We start from the raw sequence: 20,204 nt of genomic DNA, 5'->3' as shown, positions 1-20,204 counted from the left end.
CTTCAATTTCTTATTGATTTTAAGGAATAAAGGGAAACAAAAATATTATATCTCTATAGCTCCACTCTTGTCTGATTTTCAACACTTCTGCTGCATTGTCTGATTTCATAAAAAAATGCAGAAGGAGAATATACTGAGGATTTTTTCAGTCCAGATAATTTTTTTTGTGTGTGGAACATCGAGCTTTGAAAAAAAAAATACAGTCATTGTTTTGTCTGTGTGTGTGAGAACTCAAAATAATATGCAAGATGAAGCCAGAGAACTGTATCTTGCTTAACCTCACAGAACTTCTTCTGCTCTGCAGTTTCTGTGGTAAAAGTCACAAGCAGGATAATTCAACATGCAGGGGAAAAGGACAGGACATTGACCTCTGTGCATTTGATTGTCCAAAGCACACATATTTCCATGCGGTCAAGAGAGTAGTTTCACTGCCTCGAATACTTCTGTTGAAAAGTTCAGACTAACAAAGACATTGTTTTCCATTGCCTCAATGTTATCTTCGAATCTGACACTGTTGGAACTGATGATTCTGCTTTCAGAGGTGGGACTGATGACAATTATGCGAGGAACACTCTGGGGAGACTTTGGTTCAGCGTAGGGTTTTTTCCCAAGATTCAGGGAATCAAAAGAGCTGCTCTTCTGGCTGTGCAGTCGATCCCTGACGTTGTTTTTGTCATTGCACGTGTTTGAAATCTCCTCATTTACACTCTCACTGCGCCTCCTGGTTAGAACGAGTAAAGGTAGAGTAGCAATAGTCAGAGAGCTGGAAACCAGGTCAGGGTCGCAGGTGCTCAGTGGGTCACTCATAGTAGGTGGTTGCTGTACATATGGACATAATAAAGAGAAATAATGTGTTAGATTTGAGTTTTGCTAGAGCAATAATAGCCAAAACAAAGTAACAACTAAATGAATTGCATTATCTCACCTTTTCTGGTGTGTATTTATTTGTTTTCTGCTCTGATGGCCTCTTGCAGGACCTGCCTCTGTACGACTGCCTGTATGATGACATGTTTTTGAAGGAACTTCCTGATTTCCTCCCCAAATGTTCCATCTCCATATCCTTCAACATCTGTTAAAAAATTGTCAAAAGGTTTGGTTCTACTTAAGCTTTGGAAAAACATTGCATGTGCTTAGTAAAAACAGCTGTGAGAAGATACCAAAAGTTACAAAATAGAAAGAAAAAAAAATATATAGTCATTATCCAGTCATGAAAGTCTTGCAGTCAAGTGGCAGAGACAATGGAAATTGCTGAAAAGCATGCAAAATTATATTCACCATAGTTCTTTCAGATTAAAGGCAATAAAACTCATAATTGTGGGCAAATGTAGAAATGTGTGCATCATTACCGTATCAAAGCGGTTGGGTATAGCGTTGATGAAATGAGTGCGTGAAGCGTTGGACTGTCTACTGATGATGGAGTCCCTCAGAGAGGATTCGCTGATGGAGTAGGACAGGCACTCCTTTCTGGGAGCCGGAAACAAAAACCACAGACAGGGCACCTTTTCTGCCAGAGTCATCCTGTTGAGTTTGAGAATAGACAGCACATTAGGCACATGGTGTCGAAACTAGATATTGTGTGCAGTGTATACAACTAAAGTTAACCTTTTTCTCTCTCTCTCGCTTATGCAAGTGAAAAAATATATTTCTGGTCGATTGTGATCACCAAAACGATGAGAGAGTTTCTAAACTATTCTTCTTTATTTTCTTTGAAGTCAGAAATGTACATACATTTAGATAAAACGACTATACCTTTGAGAAATTTTGGAAAGCCTGGATGCCGATGTAATGATTTTGTGGGAATCTAATTCACACCATACAGGTAAAAAAAATAAGTGCCTTCTGTGGATTTGTTACCACAGACACACAGCTTCCCTCTGTGACTTCATGGGAAACACTAAAGAAATCAATCAAGTCTGGTACATTGTAGGGTATATTTTCCAGATATATGTCCATCTGTTCAAACGATTACGCAAACATCAACTCTACAAAAAGGTTAAGACCTCATGCTGCTGATTGAGAAGCTTGTGAAAAGATACCAAAAAAATGATCTCATTTAACATTTAGCACATAAAATGTATTTAGGTAATTCTAACTGATCTAGGCTGATTTAATGTGTGTGTCTTTTCACACTTGTTTCTAGCCATTCTAGAGTGAGAAAAGGACAATTCTAGCAATCCTGTAACAATAAGCATATAAAAAGGCAGTCAAAAACAAAGCCTCCTTACTGGTTACCTGTATTTGTTGTGTATGATGGCATAGATAATTGGGTTATAGATTGTGGATGCCTTTGCAATGACTGCAGGGACAGCCTTGGAGTATGGCGATAAAATGTTGGCATAGCTGAATGAGACAAAAGAAAACACATTTAAAACTTTCTCACGGTGCAATACTAAGCATAATTATTCATTTAGCTATCTGCAGCTGTTTGTTTTGCTTTTCTGGTGAAAATATAATAACATCAAAACTGAGAGATCCTTCTGATTTTTTTTTTGTTTTGTGACATAGTGAGGGTTCATATCTGGGTAGAGATTAACTTCTGCCATCTGCTAGGGACGGCTGCTTAAATCCATCTGATCATGTTTGCTCAAGTGCTTAGATGTGTTTGTGTGTTTGCATGCATAGGCCACCGTCCCCAGAGAACAACCGGGAAAAAAAGAGATGTGATTTCAGACTAAAACAACTTCATTTTAATCCAGCATTTAGCCAAAGGTACAAGAGGCTTACTGAAGGTTGGGATAAGTATAAGAGGACCAATGTGCAGATTCAAAATCTTCAACTTATCTCATGTTTCATCAAGATGTACTTTGCTTCCTGGTGACAGTAGCATGTAATGACTCATCAGAAACCTGCTTCAGAAATCGCCTTCATTCCCAGCAAGATAACTCTTAGCAAAATGCCTGTGACAATTGATTTTTGCAGTCTCTGTAATGGATGTTTTAATATGTTCTTGCACTACCATGCATCCCCTTCATTTGCTGTTAAAAATGTATCACCTGCTTTGGTTTCACCATTGAAGACTGAACAGTTGTCTCTGTGAATCTAACATGTTCTTATTCCAACATTGAGAACATGCAATATTTTCTAGAACCCTCTCTCATAAGTGTTACCAGCAAGATTAATATTTTTTTCTTTTAAAAAAAACAACAAAAAAAACAGGCTTTGCATGCAATGCAGCTGTTCATTACAAGTGACTCGAAAACAGTCTTATGGTGTTGTGGATTATGTTACATTGCAGCTCTGTTCCTCTAATATAAGCAGGAATTATTGGAAAATCTCTTTCACTGTACTTTACTGTCTTAGATGAAAAAAAAAAGAAAAGTTGACTGTTTTTTCTCTGTTTTTCTTTCGTTCATGTGTGCAGTGTATGTAATCCCAGACATTGCAGTGCAACGTTAACTTGTACTTTTACTTTTGGTAAAAGATTAGCATTGATGGCTACTGCCTTTGTTTTTAAATCTACTGAACATTTTACTTACTACTGTCCTAAATAACATATATGTGAAAAATTCATTCCCTACAGCTCCAAAACCTTTTTTAAAAATCCATAAATTGATCTTACCCAGCCCAGGAAATCAATGTGACACAGGCGTATGGTGACCAGGAGAGGACATACACCACAATGACAACAAAGGCAATCTTTGCCAATTTCCACTCACTCCTGATGGACTTTTGTTGGATAAGAGTGGTTTTTCTGACCTGAGTGCCCAAACGTTCGACCGCCCTGTAAATGCAGCAGGACAGTTAAATAAAAATCCAGGTAGTGTTTGTGATGATGTATTTTTATTTGATTTTTTTTGCAATATATAAACATGTATGTGAACATATTTACGTTACAGTACCTGCCAGTCTTTCGTATAGATAGAAACATTCGAAGATAGCAGAAAAAGATAATTCCCAGCGGTATAAAAAAGACAAAACAGCAGAGCATCATGGTGTAGCTCCTATTAGCTGTTGTATATGTAACATAATCCCATGTGCAAGATGTCATCAGTCCCTCTGGGATATAGGAGCCTACAGGGTTAAAGGAGCATCAGATGAATGTTCAGAGAAAGCAAGATCAATCTGATTGTGTTCCTTTAGGTAGATGAATTACCATCTGTTAGATACAAAAAAATTCTAAAGGGTTTTTGTAAACAGGTAAAACATGCACATGTACTAATTTCCTTAAGTCTATATTTAATTAGCAGAGCATCTTCATTTCTCCTAGAGTCAGTTTTGTCACTTTGAATATTTATTTTCTCCTAAAGCTGCTATTCGTTGAATCCTGTTACTGTATGTATGTTCGATTTGATGCACCTTTATTTCACACAGTGTGTATTGGGATAAAAGGTGTGAAATTGCAGTGATTTCAGTGTCTCATTATGTTTTCCATATTTCAGGAGTAACAGACTTTCTATTAAATGTCCTATTAGTTCCGCTTTGCTGTGGGATTAATTAGAAAATAAGTCAGATGCTATCAGTTCAAAATTTTAGTCAGTGGAGCGACTTTCATTACAGCAGACAAAGTGTCTGCATAGTGTAGTAAGAGAATAAGTAGAATTATGACAGTCCTTTCTTTGACATTTGTATGACAGTAATGAAAATTTTATGATTAAATTTGCAATATGTTCAAATAATCTTTGTCAGATTGGCTGAGCTGGTAAGCAAACTCTGTGTGTTACAGTAACAAATGAGTATGAAGGTGATATTTTGTCAAAGCTGTACATTTTCCTACTTACTCCAACCAACAAGAGGAGCCAGACTCCAAGCCAAAGAATAAAACCAGATGAGAAAGATGACAAAAATCGTTCTCCGTTTAGAACCCCACTGCATGGTCTGCAGTGGTCTGGTGATGGCCAGATACCGTTCAATCGATATGGCCAGAAGGTTTATCATGGAAGAAATGCCAAAAAGGGCACCACAGAAAGCATAGAGTTTACAGCCTACAATAAAAGAACACACAACAAAAAACAAAAATAAGTACAAAAATAAATGACTAAATAAATACCCATCTGATGTTCCAACTTAAAGATGTTTTTCTCAAAGTAAAAGTCAAACTCACCAATGTCTCCAAACATCCATTCCTTGTAGAGGCAGTTGACAAAGAAGATGGGCGACTGTGTGAAAGCCATCAGGAAGTCGCTCACCGCCAAGTTTATAATGAAGTAGTTGGGGAGTTTACGGAGCTTCTTGTTGCTATTTAAACACAAAAACAGGGAAAAGCGGAACGTTTTGAGAAAAGTAACGTTTTTAAGACCGAACTCACTTATCTGGAAATTCTAGTTGTAGTGGTCATTGGTTATTTTTATGAGCACATCAGTTATTGTGTGATGACCATGTCCTAAACTGAACAAATTAAATTAATATAAAAGCATCCTCAGACTAAAAACGACTCAAAAAAATCAATTTTTTAAACTCCTGGCTTCTACATATAATTCAGTATGTTTAGAAATGGATGGATGGATGGATGGAAAACTTTTGTAGAGTGTTTTGTCGTAAACCTGAGCTAGTTTTATCTGTTATGTTTAAGCAGGCGATGAATCCCATCTCAGACCATAGTAATTGTTTGGAGATTCTACATAATTAATTTTTTTATTAACCAAAATGTAAAAATCGCTGTCTACTACTGTGAATATGATCCAAACGATTGTCTTATTCTTATACAACTTAAAATAGAAAGAAAACTTTAAAGCAAAATCCAAATGTTCCCCCAAAATAAAACAAAACATGTTGAGTTGGGTGGAAGTTGTGAAGTGTGTCTTCGACCGTCTGTCACTTTTGACCTCTGAGGATGGACAGTGTGTTTTTTGTAACTGCCTCAGTTGAAGAATTACATCACTTGTCTGACTGAATTTCCACAGGCATTTGTCAGAGTTGGCGTTAGTCCTCCTCCTTGAAGAGGAGTTCTTGGATGCGCTGCTGCTTCAGAGTGTGACCTGCAAACTGCCCAGCAGAAATGTTCATCCTTTCTGTTGTACAATTACACATTTTCCTTAATAACTAACAAATTTTAGTAACCATAACATGACTATGAAAACTTATACCTGTGTGAAAAAATAGTTGTAGCTGCTGGAACTTCTTGTCTTTTAAAGTAGTAAGCATCTTTAAATGAGATGCTTAATTTTGCTTTTCAAATTAAATAAATCAGTTCATTTTAACAAAACATCCATCAAGTTATATCAAAATGAATATAAGGATGCAAATCAAACTTCTCTGAGCCTCATATGGACTGCCCACTATATCAGGGATACTCATTACGTAATAAAAGACATTATCAAATTAGGTCATCCTTCATATAGATAGAAACACTAATGCCAATTTTATTGAAATCATACAAACAAGTGGTACTGTTTTCAGTGTTTCTAAAATCAAAATACTTCTTGAGTATGAAAAGTACTGTAAGTAATTCTGACACAGCAGTGTTTTGCATGCTTGTTCTTCAGCCCATTTATAGTGTCTGCCAAGTGAAGAAACCAAAACAACAAAATAGAGAAAGAGTCTAATCATGTCCGTTGATAGACAGATGGAATATGAGAGCTGCTGACAATCCCCAGGACACACACACACACACACGCGCGCATACATGTGCATGGCACGCGCACGCACACCCACACACACACACACACACACACACACACACACAAGCATTCGCATGTACAACCTCACACAGACACACACACACTGACCCAGTTTCTGTGGAACAGTTAACATCAGTAGCACAAATGACAAATCAGTTTCTCCAGATTATATGTAATGCATGTACTCCCTCCAGGACTTCCAACAGAAACTTAACTTTAACTTCAAGAATGACTCATCTCTGAGAATGACGCATCAGATTTAAAAAAAAAAAACAAAAAAAAAAAAAAGAAAACATTACCTAAATCTGACTATACGTATGGCACATCCACAGTTAAAGTAAGTACAAGTAATGGCCTGTTCCAAATATTTTATGGACTTGTGCTATGGGAAAAAGCTAATTTTTTAACAGTTTACACATTAGAGAACACTTCATTGCTCATGCTTAACAGATTTAAATGTCTATACATATGTTGGGTAAAAAGGCTTTTTGCTATTTTATTTCATGTATGGCACAAAATCTTCACATTTACATTTAAAAACTTCAGGAAAATTAAAGTTTGTAAGTGTAAAATAAACCTGATGGAAGTGGAATTTAGTGTTACTACAATTATTGTGTACAATAATGTCACATTTAGACAAGAAACATGTATTTAAATTTAAATGACGGGTTAAATATGTTCTAATCCTTTTTGTTGGTTTATTTATTTCTTTGTAGTTAAATACAATATTACAATTAATGGCCTGTTGAAAAAATATGTTGCTACTCCAGTTATTTTAGTTATACATTAAAGATTGAAGAATGAAAGGACTACTTATGAATAACTGCCAGCTTTCTGGAAACTTATACAAAATTGAATAAAAATACTCTCTTTCTTTTCTGATCTGTTATGACAACCTAGTTGGTCAAAATGATCTTTTCTGATTGCTTTATTTATTTTATCCAAATAAAAATGAACTGATCACAAATCCACAAAGCCTTTTTTGAAGGCAGTATTCTCCTCATTCTGTTTTGTTTTGTGTCATAGTAGACCCATCTAAGCAGGGAAATTAAGTCTCTGCTGTGCTCTCAGACGTCTCTTGGACTTTTTAGAATGATAATTTACATTTTAAAATGTACAGGGCTATAAAAGTAGAATTTAACATTGCTATTTGAATTCTTAAAGTTAAACAAACAAACAAACAAACAAACATAAAGAACCTCTTTCGGACTCACCTGTAGAAAGCAAACATAACCAGGGCATTCCCAATGATGCCAAGTGCCCCGATTACAATGACGAAGAAAGCGACGACATAGTGAGCATGGTCGGGCACATCAACCTTGCTGTACAGGCTTCTCTTGCTGTGCGCTTCCTCGGGCTCCATGCTCTCAGTGGACCACATGATTCAGACACCTTGGCAGGATTTCCAACCTGATGGTATATATTAGTTGGTAATCCCATTCTTTCTGCCAGAGTTGAGCCTCCATGGCTTTAGTATTGGTGCTGATATATGGCATCCTGAAGTCCAAATTTTTAGAGTTTACTCGAATTATTTTTCAGTCACACAGGTTGCTCCCGTTCTAGTCCATCTGTCCAGAATTTGCTAAATTTAACCAAAGTTTTCTGCACTATATATGTTGCCAAACTGATGAAGCCACTTCATGCTGGATGTGAAATGATGTCCCCACGGCTCTCCAAGTCTGCAGCCTCCACTTTCTCAATCCTATTTTACTCTGCAGCTCAAAAGCTGATCTCCCACGCGTAGTCTTCAAGTATTTCCTGTTGATACTGCGTGAACTGAAATTATTATGTCATTCCGGCACAATAAAGCCGACCCTCGCTCCACAATGTCACTGTCAGTCCAGTCAGTGTTTGCCTGCGACCTCTTCAGCCATCACACCCAGCTGTGTGCCCAGCTGTGAGTCAGTGGCTTGGCGTTGGTTATCTCTTAAATCACTGACATCTAACCTCTCGTCTCTTTCTATCTGTTCATCTCCTCCACTGTCCCGTGTTGCTCTGGGATGCAGTTCGCTCTCTTTCTCACATCACTCAGTCTCCCACCCCCGCTGCCAAGTAATATGGCCCAGCCCTGAGCTCTAACCCTTTAACTACCACATTCTTACATAACATGGTGTTCACAGCACATATTAACAGCCAGCTATGCTCAGACATATGTCAGACATATTGTTATTGTGGCATGCTATTTGTAATGCACCGATTCTTAGCAGTGAAGTTGACGTGTGGACATGAGGATATGCGATTGCGCTCAGAGTGAGACGGCTCAGAATCACTTGTTTGGCAAAGAATGACGAGACGGAGAGGCTTAGCTGTTCACATATGGTAAAGCAGATTGGTTTCATGACGAACCACGTATATCTGAAAAGCTATGAATAAAGTGATAAATAAACTACATCACCTGCATTGCCTTAATGCTCAGAGAACATGTTTCAGTTAGTCAACACAATATATACTAAAGACGGTAAATATTTTCACATTAATCTCATTTAATTGCACAGTGGATTTTCTTTTTATATCTGGAATTTCTATTGGATCACCTTTTGAACAAACATGATCAAACTCTACAACATTAGTTGCACAACTGTTTAGCTGGACAAGTGTAAAAAGAAATATGTCCAGCTTTACATGCTGGACACATTTAACAAAGAGAGATGAAGAAAACAGAAAACAATAATGTGGAGCTCAAACATGTCAACTTAGCCCCTAAAGCAAGAAGAAGTCTTAATCTGGACAGTGGTCATGCATGTATGTGGTTGAGTGTTTGATCCGTGATGGGAAAAAAAAACTTACAATACAATCTGGCTGTAAATGTGCCATGTGTTGTTTTTGCACGTGTGTGTGATTTTACGCCTCAGCATTTTGTTTCTGGTCTTTTACGGGCTTGTGCACCGCTGATCAAAAAGTAGATGGACGGACGGATGTATGTTTAGGGATTAATGTCGCCACTTCCACTGAGCCGGTCACAGCTGCTGTGTTTATGTTTGCATGTCAGCTGGGAATTATGCATCAATAAATCTATTGCTGCTGCACATGAAGACCCGCTATTCAGCTTAGTTTTATTCAACATGTAGTGCTAAAATGTTAAAAACATGTAACCTTACGGCACTTAGCATGAAACGCAAACAAACACACACAAGCCTAATTCAAACTGAGCTGGATTTGAGTCAAATGTTATTAAAATTATCCACTTTAGTCAAAGTCAAATACTATTTTAAAAAATCTGATTCTGGTCAGTCAGTAAAAAACTGTCTGCCTAGAGAAGACAACCAACGGCGTGAAATCCTGGTTTTCTTCCATTGTCTCATCATCCGTATATAAAAGGTGACAGTGGGAAGAGACAACTATCTACAAACAGACGAAAAACCAGCAGAACCAGACTTGGGTTGCGTGGCCATCTAAATCCTCAGCGAGGGATTGGGAGTACACAACTAAACACAGATGCACTTATAGACAATATACTTTACAATTATTACTTAAAATAATGAAAACTGGTCAAATAATGTTCCTCACACTGCTGTTGAAAAACTAGTTTTGTTTGGGTTTGGTGGTAGGAAATTAGTAGTTCAGACCTTTGAATTTTTAATAGATTTAGCTCATCATGCTTATTTGATCTGAGCTTCATCAGCATAACAGTACACATTTAGCCCAAGCCGTCTAACCATGGGGCAAATGTGAATTCAGACAAAATCCACTTGGGATGAAGCACTGCCTGCATGCATGTTCCACCCCCTGGTTTGCTGCTACTGACTTCCTGCAGCTGTCCACTAATGCATAAAGTACAAAGCCAGGAGTGGTTCTGTTCTCAGTCTCACTTGGCCATTTGGGGGAGCTTGTGAGTTGCTGGTGACTGGCACAGAAACCGCAACACTAGCCTGGTAAAAACCAGCCCCTTGTTTTGCACTTTGCTTTGTACAGAGGACGTTATTTTACCCAACACTCACTGGAAGGCTTCATTCACTTCATTCTCTGCCAAACTACAACCACAGGGAGACAAACAGCGTAGAAACTTGCTCGTTGTTTTCAGCGTCTCCTTCTGTTTGCTAATTGGCCAGTATGAAATGCATTCTGGTAAATCAGGCTCAATGAGACAAATCCCATCTGAAGTACTGCAGGGAGATGAGAATCAAGCCAAATTGAGTTGGAAAGCAATGGTAAGGCTAGGTCCAAGCCCCTGTAAACTTACAGTGAGTTGTATCAAAAGTAGAAATATAATGTAAAAGGAATTATAAGCCAATAACTAAGACTGTAGGAAAATAGCTTGTTACTTGATTAGATTTAATACAGAAACTATTGGAGAAAAGTATTTTGTGGCTAAAATGTGTTACGTTTTGGAAAACACCAGCAACTGCATACTATTAAAAGTTTCTATTTTCTCAATGAAAATCCCACAAATGTAAAAAGTGTCATATACCAATCAGGCGACGTACGATCTGTGTATGTATATTAAATGCAACACTTCATGTCAACACTTGAAACACGCCTCAGGAAAGAAGAGATTACGACAGAATTGAAGCAGTGGTGGTGGAAAAACATTTAAGAAAAAGAACAATTTTCAAAACTGAAGAAATTAGTTGACATTATGATGATCTGGATGCACAATCATTTTTCTTTTACATTCAGAAAATATTCCTGTAAACAATGTATTAAAAGAGTCAATGAAAATATGCACTTTTTATTTGATCGGCCGCAGCATACCCAGCTGTGTTTTTTTTTCTCTCTCTCTCTCTCTGATTGCACCAAGTAGTTTTTTTTATTTTTTATTTCAAAGCATTATATGCTTTGTCATTATGGGTAAAGACATCAGTGGTTTGGGATACAAAGAGCGTGACCTCGACACTGGCTCAGTGTTCCACATGTCAATGAGTCATTTACTATCGAACCAGCTGGTGACACTGGTGCTCTGCCTGGGCTGTTAGATAAATAGCGAGCACGCAGAGGAGAGAGACTAATTATAATTGACTGCTGGGTACTTTCTGACAGGAGCTGCAACCGCAGGCACATGAGACCCTTGAAAAATCGATGTTACACTAGACAGACGTAAGCAGCATTGAGTGTCAACAAAGTAAGCATGAAAGGCAGTGTTAGGTGTTCGTTGCCTGGAGACGACTTTTCTTGATATCAGCTTATCAATCTTAAGACGAGGGTTCACACATGGATGGGTAAAATGCATGTGAGCTTTTCATAATACTTTAATTTTAATTAAAAATGAGTCTATGTTGAATTCATTCAAAGTCCTCTTTTGCTCAAATTTGAATCTGCTGTCGGAAACTTGAACCTGGGCATAAACTATGCGATTTTGGGCCCATTTTTAAGCAATTTTCCTGTTGTGAAACAATTTTAGTAATTGAGCCGAGTCTCAGCCTAATCGTGTGCCACGCATGTTGTTGTATGCTGGGGGTAACGAAAAGCAATTAACATCTCACAACCAGCTACTGATCAGCAATTATACGGTCTCATAAAAATCAGTGAGGTTTGAAATTCTGGTTGCCTCTTGTGAGAATATTGCACTGTTGAAGCAGCGTCATAAAATGAATTCACCTTAAACTCTCTCACTCACTGGAATGCTCCTCACAAAAGTATATAAATGACCTAGCTTACTGTAATTAGATATAACAAGTAAGATAATATATTAATAATATTACAATGTTGCTTGCGTGAAAGTAAACAAGAGGAAGAAATTCAAATATTTTGAACTTTAGATCTTCAGCCACATAAACATTTCCATTTGCATATTTAATTTCAATGTTTACTCATCACTCTCAAAATCAAAATAAATCAGTATCTTTTTAAACAGATGGATTTCACTGTAGAGAAGTTAAAGTTGAAGTTTCTCCACACAGACTGGTAGGGATTGCCAAGGAAGTGCATTTGTCTTCTGGGGCATTTTCTGTTTCTCAGGGCGAGAATCTCCAAGTTTTTCTTTTTCTTTTCAGTTCCAGACTCAAGGTTTTTCTGACTGCTTTCCGCATTTCCTGTAGCAGAAATACTCTCTCTCTCTCTCTCTCTCTCTCTCTCTCTCTCTCTCTCTCTCTCTCTCTCTCTCTTTCTCTCTCTCCTTTCTCCAAAATTCAGAAAACTGGTCCAAGATATAAATATGTCTAGGAAACTTTCAGTATGACTGATGTGACTAAAGCATTAAATTTTGCTTTTGTCTGTAGGGTATAAGTGTTAAGTTGTTTCCAACAAAATTGTTTTCAAACAAACAAAACAGGATCAGATGTTCTCCATGTCACAGGTAAATTTATTAACCTTTTTTCCTCATTAGACTCCAAGTGCGTAGAACAGCAGCAAACAGTGGCATAATGCAGAGAATGTGGGATGTTCAGCTTTGAAAGACAGATGTGATACAAGTTTTAAGCCTCTTTCATGTTTGTGTTCACAATCATGCTAGAAATCTAGGTTAGCGATCAAACCATGTGGAAAAACCAGGTCATTACAAGCTCTTCAATACTTGAAATGAAATTAAGTCAATAACAAACCAGCACAGTTAGACTTTGCATGTCACACATAACCCACTTTTTACCTGTCAATTCATAACAGTGTCTTTATTTTTAAGCCTGCTCTTGTTTAAGCAAATTATAGCTCTATGTTTGCAATTGATTTTCAACATAATATCTTAGCTTGACATAACTATAATGTTTTGTTTTGTTTTTTTATTTAGCAAAACCTCAAAAAAAGAACATATGTTTAATCTGTGTGACATCATTTTGGGTTCAAATAATCAACACTGAAAACTTTTTTTTTTCTTTGTGATGCACAAAAAGAGTCAAGAAAAGTGATAGGAAAAAATGTTTCCTGTTTACCCAAAAATCCGTATCACCAAAAAATATATCAAGAAGAGAAGAAGAGGGTTTTCTTCAGCAATGCCTGCACTTGCATTCGTCGCCATCTTAAGACCACCCAGGTCCTCTAAAAATCAAAATATTTGGTGAATAAAATGCACAACTATTCTCAGCATTTTTTATTTATTTTTTTTGTTGGCCAGTCTGCTGTACTGTACCTACCACTGGGCAGAATGTTGGACCTCACATTTATCCAGTAGACGGTGCGCTGCTGAGCCACTGTGGCCCTGAAGAAGACAATAAACACTTAAACATTATAAAACACATCCACGTAAAACACAATGTGTACACAACCAAAGATTTTAATGAAAAAAATCTTTACCAAGGTCTGAAAAAATATAAAATAGAAAAAATTACTTTACTTGAAATACACCGGGTGCATAATGTCATGTGGTATCCAGGTGTAGACCGTTGTGTTACTCTTCAGGTTGGTGTTGGCATGAGTTATGGCACCTTGTGGATTTCCGGAGCACTGTGAGTATAGCATATTTATGAATTAAAGAAAAATAGCTGCCAACCTTTATCTTGTCAAGTATTTTCTATGGATAAATTAGAAGATTTGTGAATCAGACGTCTGAACTAACAAAGTCTAAACCCACATTTAAAGCCACATTTTTTTCAGAAGACATTTCTTCTTATTAAGTTTTGATCTGAATGTTGAGGGCACCTGGAGAAATTTGGTGTCTGGAGGAGGGGTTTTCCAGCTTCCATAAGCATCATTGAAATTTTCCCTTCGGGCTTCCAAAAGGACCCCTCTGTACTCCGGTCCGATAATGGTGACTGCAGGGGCGCATAACAAAGCAGAAGTTACCCACACCAAACGTAAGTGGTTTATATTTTTACAACAGTCTCCTTGCATTGAATCAGTGAACAAGAATGATGGCTCTAATGGTTTCTGTATTCCTTTCTTATTGGAGTCTTGAAGATCTTACCGGTAACAGGCATGCCAGGTAGGTATCGCTTCATGTTGGTGAGAATGGTGTACGGAGCTGGTGACGGCTGAGGGACAACTCCTGCATGACGAGGCATCATGTCCTTACAGGCACCGGTGGGAGCCCCATTGGGGTAGCAGTCCACAAAACAAAGAAATTGTAGGGTAAACAAACCGAGCAGCAGCATCGTGTTTGGATGTCTGAGGGGAATTTAGTCACTAGAGGAACTTTTATAAACTCAGTCTGCTGAGTCATGCAACCAAAACATTATCTCTGGCTATGTCATGACCGTGGAATATGGCTTTTCACTGCCTTTTGGATTTCTAAACAAAAGAGAGATGTGATATAAATGCTTCTCATCACCAAACAAAGATCTCTTTTTTTTCCCGTCCTCAGCACACAGAACCGTAGAGACTGGTACCACGAAGAAAATATTCATGTAAACATATAAAGTTAAAAAAGACTGTATATAGACTGAGATATTCAAAACTAGAGAGAGTTTAGGAGATAGCAGATTCCTTCTCTCTCTTTTGACATTGATGATGTTACATCAAATTTTTCACAACACCTGCTTACGGAAGCAGGACTTTTGTTGAAGCTCTTGTAATGATCTTTGATTTAGTTGGTTCATTTATTACTTACTTGGAATTTGTTAAAGCAAGAATTATCTATTTATTAAAGCTGTATCTCATCACTGGTCGATAAACATGAGGAAAGTGATATTTTGGGAAAAAATAACTCAATCACAGAGAAATTAACAAACAACAGCAAGAGTTTGGTTGCCTAGGTTAAGACTGCATTATATCTAATTATTTCACTGCTGCCTTTTTCTACATTCCACTTTAATTTGATTGAGAATACACTTAATTTACAGTATCTAATGTTATATCCAGTTGGATTGGGTTTCTTTATTACCATAAGTAGTGTGAAGATGGTCAACAAAATTTGATGAATAATGGAGAATTGTATATAAATGTATTTCTATGTATTGTATATAAATGAACTGTATATAAATGTACTGTTATAATATTCTAGCTGTTTAGAAAAAAATTCTTACTAAATATAAACATTTGTAAATAAATAAGCTCATCAGTATGTCTGCAATTATCAGCTGACAACACAGTTTTAGAAAGATTATGTACATGGCTTAAATTCACATTCAGTCACACACATTAATATAAATACCCATGTTATTGTGGGCTATCACACGACACATAGCTTGAGGCAGTGTTGTACCAAAACCCTTTTATTCATCTTCCAAGACCTATCAAAACTCGAACTCTGACAAATTAATAGTTGGTCAGTAAGTTTTTCACAGTTAAAGAAACTTCAATATATTTCTCACACTTGTTTTGGTATTTTTGATCATGCCATGCATCATGTTGTATAATTTCCAAATAATTATCTTGGATAGATGTATCAAAATGTATCATAAAACCATTTGTTTTCAAAATCAAGAAGTGTTTTTGTCTATTTTTTGCTGTCTCATTCTTACATTAAGAGAATATGTTTTGTTTCAGTTGATTAAAAGATTATTGCTGTATTGAAGACTAATTAATTTCCATGCACTGTCATGATCGTGTGGTTATGTATTAGAAGATATTCAGATTTTTTTCAGAATTTAAAAACAATGGTTCGCTTTTTTAGCTTAATTTTAACTATTAAATTTAACTATAAGCGTATCTACAAAGTTAAAAAAAAAAAAAAACTGGACACGGACCTCTCCGACGCCGAACCATGGATTCGTTCACGCTGAGGTAAATAGAGCCGTGCAGACCTCAACTTAAAAGCAGCATCATATGAACTTCTTCGTGTTGTTTCCATGATGAGGAGGTATGAGTTTGAAAATATTCCTCCGTAAATAAAAATTTGCGTTTTCTTCTTTGATTTTTGACTTCCAATGATTCACTTCCTGCTAAAGCGCCCCCTGGTGGTTGAAGAAAAATCCACAGAAAAGCCGCCGGGTTATAAGCCGCATGGTTCAAAGTGCGGGAATAAAGTAGCTGTAGTCCGAAAAATATAGCAACTCAGATGTGATGAAAAAACTATCAAGAACCTACAAACCAATTAAATCATCATGTGGGCTTTCCCTAATGGCTTAATAGCATATCATCTTAGTTTAAGTAAACATTTGACCTGAATCAAAGCAGTGATGACAATCTGTTTTCTTGTTCTGTTCTCTAATTCACTCAATAATAATAGCAACTACCCTAACTGTTTCCCCTGATTTAACTACAAATTAATTGAAATGAACCTTAAACAAAGTATAAAATACGGGCTTTTTGATGTGATTAATTTCCATTAATTTTCCTATTTAAAAAAATCTGTCTTCATAACTACCAATGCAAATTACAACCAAGAAATCTGATGGAGAAAAGTGTGTTAAAAACAACATTTGCTTTAAACAAGTGGTCTGATTGTTGACCTGAGTTTTTTTTTTTTTTAGAGATTGTGGATTATTCAGGTAAGTTTACTGGGGAAATCCTTTTGTCTGCAGCCAAATGCAACATGCAAAGCCACCATGCCACCAGTTGCTTGCAATTTTACTTGGTGATTAGGTTTTGGTCTTGGCATGTAGCCAACATTTCCGTTTCTTTAAAATCTCTAATTTGCAAAAACAAGCAGATACACATCATCTGCCCTGTAATGAGTGAGCTTACCCTGCTCCTATATGGCTGCTCCAAGCAGTGCTCAGAATCTATCCTGCCACTTTAATACCAACACAGTGTTTGAGGCATGCTAAAAGTAGTCCATACACTTTTGTTGCACTCCTGAGCCTACAGAACCATCCATGTTCTGAATAAGGTCTTAATGTGATTTTAATCTAGAGTAAAAGGAGACTTAAGACATATTTTTAAAACTTAATGTTATTTTACAGGGTAAAAAAATATTCAGAACCTGTACAGATGACAACAAGAAAATATATTTGTTTACTGGTGAACATGTGATCGACATGAAAGGAATGTAAATGGTGGCATTTAATGAGGTTTGTGTCAGATGACAGTGATCTTGTCTCTCTTTTAACCAAAATTCAACCCGTGTCAAGATTAGAATGTCATGTGACCGAAACTAAAAGATAAAACTGAAGGATAATTTGGACAAGGACATAAAACTGCTACAGGCAAATGAACCCTTTAGTGTAAAAACTAAACACTTTGAATATACTAAAATCACAAAATACTTTTCAAAATGTGTCCAACTAATGACAAAACATGTCAAACAAAAGAAAAAAAAAACATCACACAAAAGACACAAACGTCCTGAAGAGTAAAAACCAAGATTATCCGGAAAGAAGGTTATCTCCGCTGGCTGCTCAAGGTCATGGTGAATAAAGTTCCTTTGGTGCTTTCAGCAATCAAAGACGGGATTACAGTAAAAAGAAAAAGAGGACACATATGGTTGGAATTGTCCCATAAAAAAAAGTTTTTTGTCCTCTATTTAGTTTTTGCAAAGACCATAATCCATGACTGTGATTTCCAATTTTGACTTTCAATTATTCACTTCCTGCTAAAGCGCCCCCTGGTGGTTGAAGAAAAATCCACTGAAAAGCCGCCGGGCTATAAGCCGCATGGTTCAAAGTGCGGGAATAAAGTAGCTGCTTATAGTCCAAAAAATACAGCAACTCAGATGTGATGAAAAAACTATCAAGAACCTACAAAGCAATTAAATCATCATATGAGCTTTCCCTAATGGCTTAATAGCATATCATCTTAGTTTAAGTAAACATTTGACCTGAATCAAAGTTATTGTCTCTCTGATTTTTCTGGTACATAGCAAATATAAATATTTTTTTTCTAATCCCAGCAGACCAAAAAAAAAAAAAAAAAGCAAAGTTTTGAGATTTTTAATGAAAGAGAAAGAAGCTTACTTTTTTGGTTTCAACTATAAGTAAAATTCCTAAGGGTTTTTATTAGACCAGCATGATCTCATAATGTTCCTGATTAAATGAATTGCTTTGGTGTTAGAGTCAATACTGATGTTCAGTGCAATCACATGGATTTGGGGTTACATAACAGTTTTAATAACGGCATTAATGAAATGGGAACACGCAGTATTACATGGGTCAATGAAATCAAATCTTAACATATTGCTTTTCGCTCTTTATTATTGATTTTGGCAGATCTGAACAAATCCTGCAATGGTGAACTACAACCTTAAACTGTTATAAGATGAGGATGACCTCAATATGACTAAATAGCTCAATCTAAATTAAAGTGCTACATTTGGCTCCCAGTCCATCGGTTTGTGTGAAGTCTTTACAGAGTTTTAAGAGTGATGTGGCATGTAAAGTACTACTCTGAAAGCAGGGACGTGTTGATCAAAAAAGATAAATTGAAAAAGTCATCTAATCAACCAACCTGGTATGATCAGAAGGTAATGAACCACTTGGTTCGTTAGTTTCAGCAATCTGAAATGTAGGCAAAATGTAGGTTAACTGTTATCTTACATCACTGTACATCAAGAAATCCTAATTTCAGATCACAACAAAAGAAATGTTTTAGCCAGAGGGTTGTCACAAAACAACTATTTCAATCACTCCGAAAGGAGGAATTGAAATGTCAAATGTTTCTAGCTTTTTGTGACTGAAATGACCTGTTGAAAAAAGCAATATTGACATGGTTTGATATAATGATAATCTCTGTAGGGAGGTCACTTGTCTGTCAAGAACTGGATTCTGTTTCTGAACGGTTCACAATACAATTTTGGAGCAAAATCCATCTTCTTTGATGCAAATAAACTGTTTCAAAGATTTATGTGTTTCTTTCCACCTCACTGTGAACCTCTAGATTGTTTAAAATCAAATATGAAAGGGAAATTTGAAAATTATTTCTAACATTGCTTGCATAGAAGTTATTCTTAACTTAAGCTTTAATTTGTAGTCTGTGAAATTCAACAAATTTGGTGTTTTGTATTTGTCATGTGTATCACAGCAGCTGTCTATAAAGATGCAGGAAGCTTGAAAGGGTCAATTCCTATTGAGGCATAAACATGCTTTTTCTTTGTCTGGAGACAAAAATCAGGCCCTAATTTCAGCACACAGTCATAAGCAACACAGTGACTGTAACATGTTTGTGTCCTTCACAAACCTTGTCAATTGTTTCTACAGTTTACTCATGCTCAGTAGACATTTGTTTGGGCTAAAGAGCTTAAGAAATACATCCAGTTTATTTAAAGTCTATTTGTAACACTTACCTTTCCTCTTTTGCGGTTTGCTCATAGATCAGCCTCTTGGTGTAACTGAGTCACACCATATAGCGATGTTAAATCTTTCTGGCTTTATCATTGCTAGCAGATCTTCACAATTTGCTTTTTTTTCCCCCTCTCCCTTTTCTAGATTAATCTCATAATTTAGATTTGCTGGACAAATTATTAGCCACAGGTTCTCTGTTGGATTAAGTTTTAGTTTGTTCAAAATGCCTGCTTTGATCACTGGTCTACTTTTTAATTTTGCCTTGTGACATGGTGTTTAAAAACATTAACATTGAAATGTGCCTGGATTCTTGAGAAACGCTTTTCTTGGAAGGATGTAGATCTCATCATTCATGGTGATGGTGGTCGAGGCAAATTTGTGAGTGAGTCAGCTGTCTGTGATGAAAGGATACACCACACATGGATTGTGTCAGGATGACACAAGACCCATTGAAATTGCTCCCCCCCCCCCCCTCCTTTGTATAGTCCCTTTTTTGTATCTCCCAAACACTCTGGCAAAACGTTTTTGGAGAAAATATCGTTACCCAAGTCCTCTGGAGCCCAAGCCTGGTATTTCCTGTATAATGTCTCTCTGTCCAAGAAGTTTTTCTTGGAAAGAAACTGCTTCATTTCTGGCTCTCCTGACGGCAGAGCATGTTGACTTGGGTGAAACTTTAGTAGGAGAC

The 20,204-nt window shown here is 36.8% G+C and overlaps 2 protein-coding genes across 2 annotated transcripts; both read right to left on the bottom strand.

The window, feature by feature from the left end:
* Positions 1-353: 353 nt before the first annotated feature.
* On the bottom strand, positions 354-8,411 carry LOC106916790 (melanopsin-A-like). The gene is made up of 9 exons (XM_014985319.2): positions 7,772-8,411; positions 5,042-5,175; positions 4,719-4,922; positions 3,840-4,011; positions 3,560-3,721; positions 2,233-2,340; positions 1,347-1,518; positions 926-1,069; positions 354-819 (listed from the first exon to the last, which is right to left on the bottom strand). Exons 1-9 carry the CDS (start codon positions 7,936-7,938, stop codon positions 412-414), a joined length of 1,671 nt encoding a protein of 556 aa, XP_014840805.2. The 5' UTR covers positions 7,939-8,411; the 3' UTR covers positions 354-411.
* Positions 8,412-13,353: 4,942 nt separating this feature from the next.
* On the bottom strand, positions 13,354-14,515 carry LOC106916783 (putative defense protein 3). The gene is made up of 5 exons (XM_014985305.2): positions 14,329-14,515; positions 14,064-14,176; positions 13,759-13,868; positions 13,559-13,623; positions 13,354-13,463 (listed from the first exon to the last, which is right to left on the bottom strand). Exons 1-5 carry the CDS (start codon positions 14,513-14,515, stop codon positions 13,354-13,356), a joined length of 585 nt encoding a protein of 194 aa, XP_014840791.1.
* Positions 14,516-20,204: the final 5,689 nt, after the last annotated feature.

The sequence above is a fragment of the Poecilia mexicana genome, unplaced genomic scaffold (genome assembly GCF_051168715.1).
Source record: "Poecilia mexicana isolate PSO_F unplaced genomic scaffold, ASM5116871v1 scaffold_9, whole genome shotgun sequence".
Lineage (NCBI taxonomy): Eukaryota > Metazoa > Chordata > Actinopteri > Cyprinodontiformes > Poeciliidae > Poecilia > Poecilia mexicana.
Note: the sequence above shows the minus strand (reverse complement) of the source record. Positions and strands in the feature narration are given on the sequence as shown.

What these genes read in the sequence shown, in the direction of transcription:
- LOC106916783 (XM_014985305.2), bottom strand. Translation starts at nt 14,515, where the DNA reads ATGCTGCTGCTCGGTTTGTTTACCCTACAATTTCTTTGTTTTGTGGAC. An exon ending in CAGACACCAAATTTCTCCAG is followed by an intron (nt 13,869 to 14,063) that starts GTGCCCTCAACA and finishes CTATACTCACAG; the next exon opens with TGCTCCGGAAATCCACAAGG. An exon ending in GTCCAACATTCTGCCCAGTG is followed by an intron (nt 13,464 to 13,558) that starts GTAGGTACAGTA and finishes TTTGATTTTTAG; the next exon opens with AGGACCTGGGTGGTCTTAAG.
- LOC106916790 (XM_014985319.2), bottom strand. Translation starts at nt 7,938, where the DNA reads ATGTGGTCCACTGAGAGCATGGAGCCCGAGGAAGCGCACAGCAAGAGA. An exon ending in GTTATGTTTGCTTTCTACAG is followed by an intron (nt 5,176 to 7,771) that starts GTGAGTCCGAAA and finishes GTGTTTAAATAG; the next exon opens with CAACAAGAAGCTCCGTAAAC. An exon ending in ATAAATACACACCAGAAAAG is followed by an intron (nt 820 to 925) that starts GTGAGATAATGC and finishes CCATATGTACAG; the next exon opens with CAACCACCTACTATGAGTGA.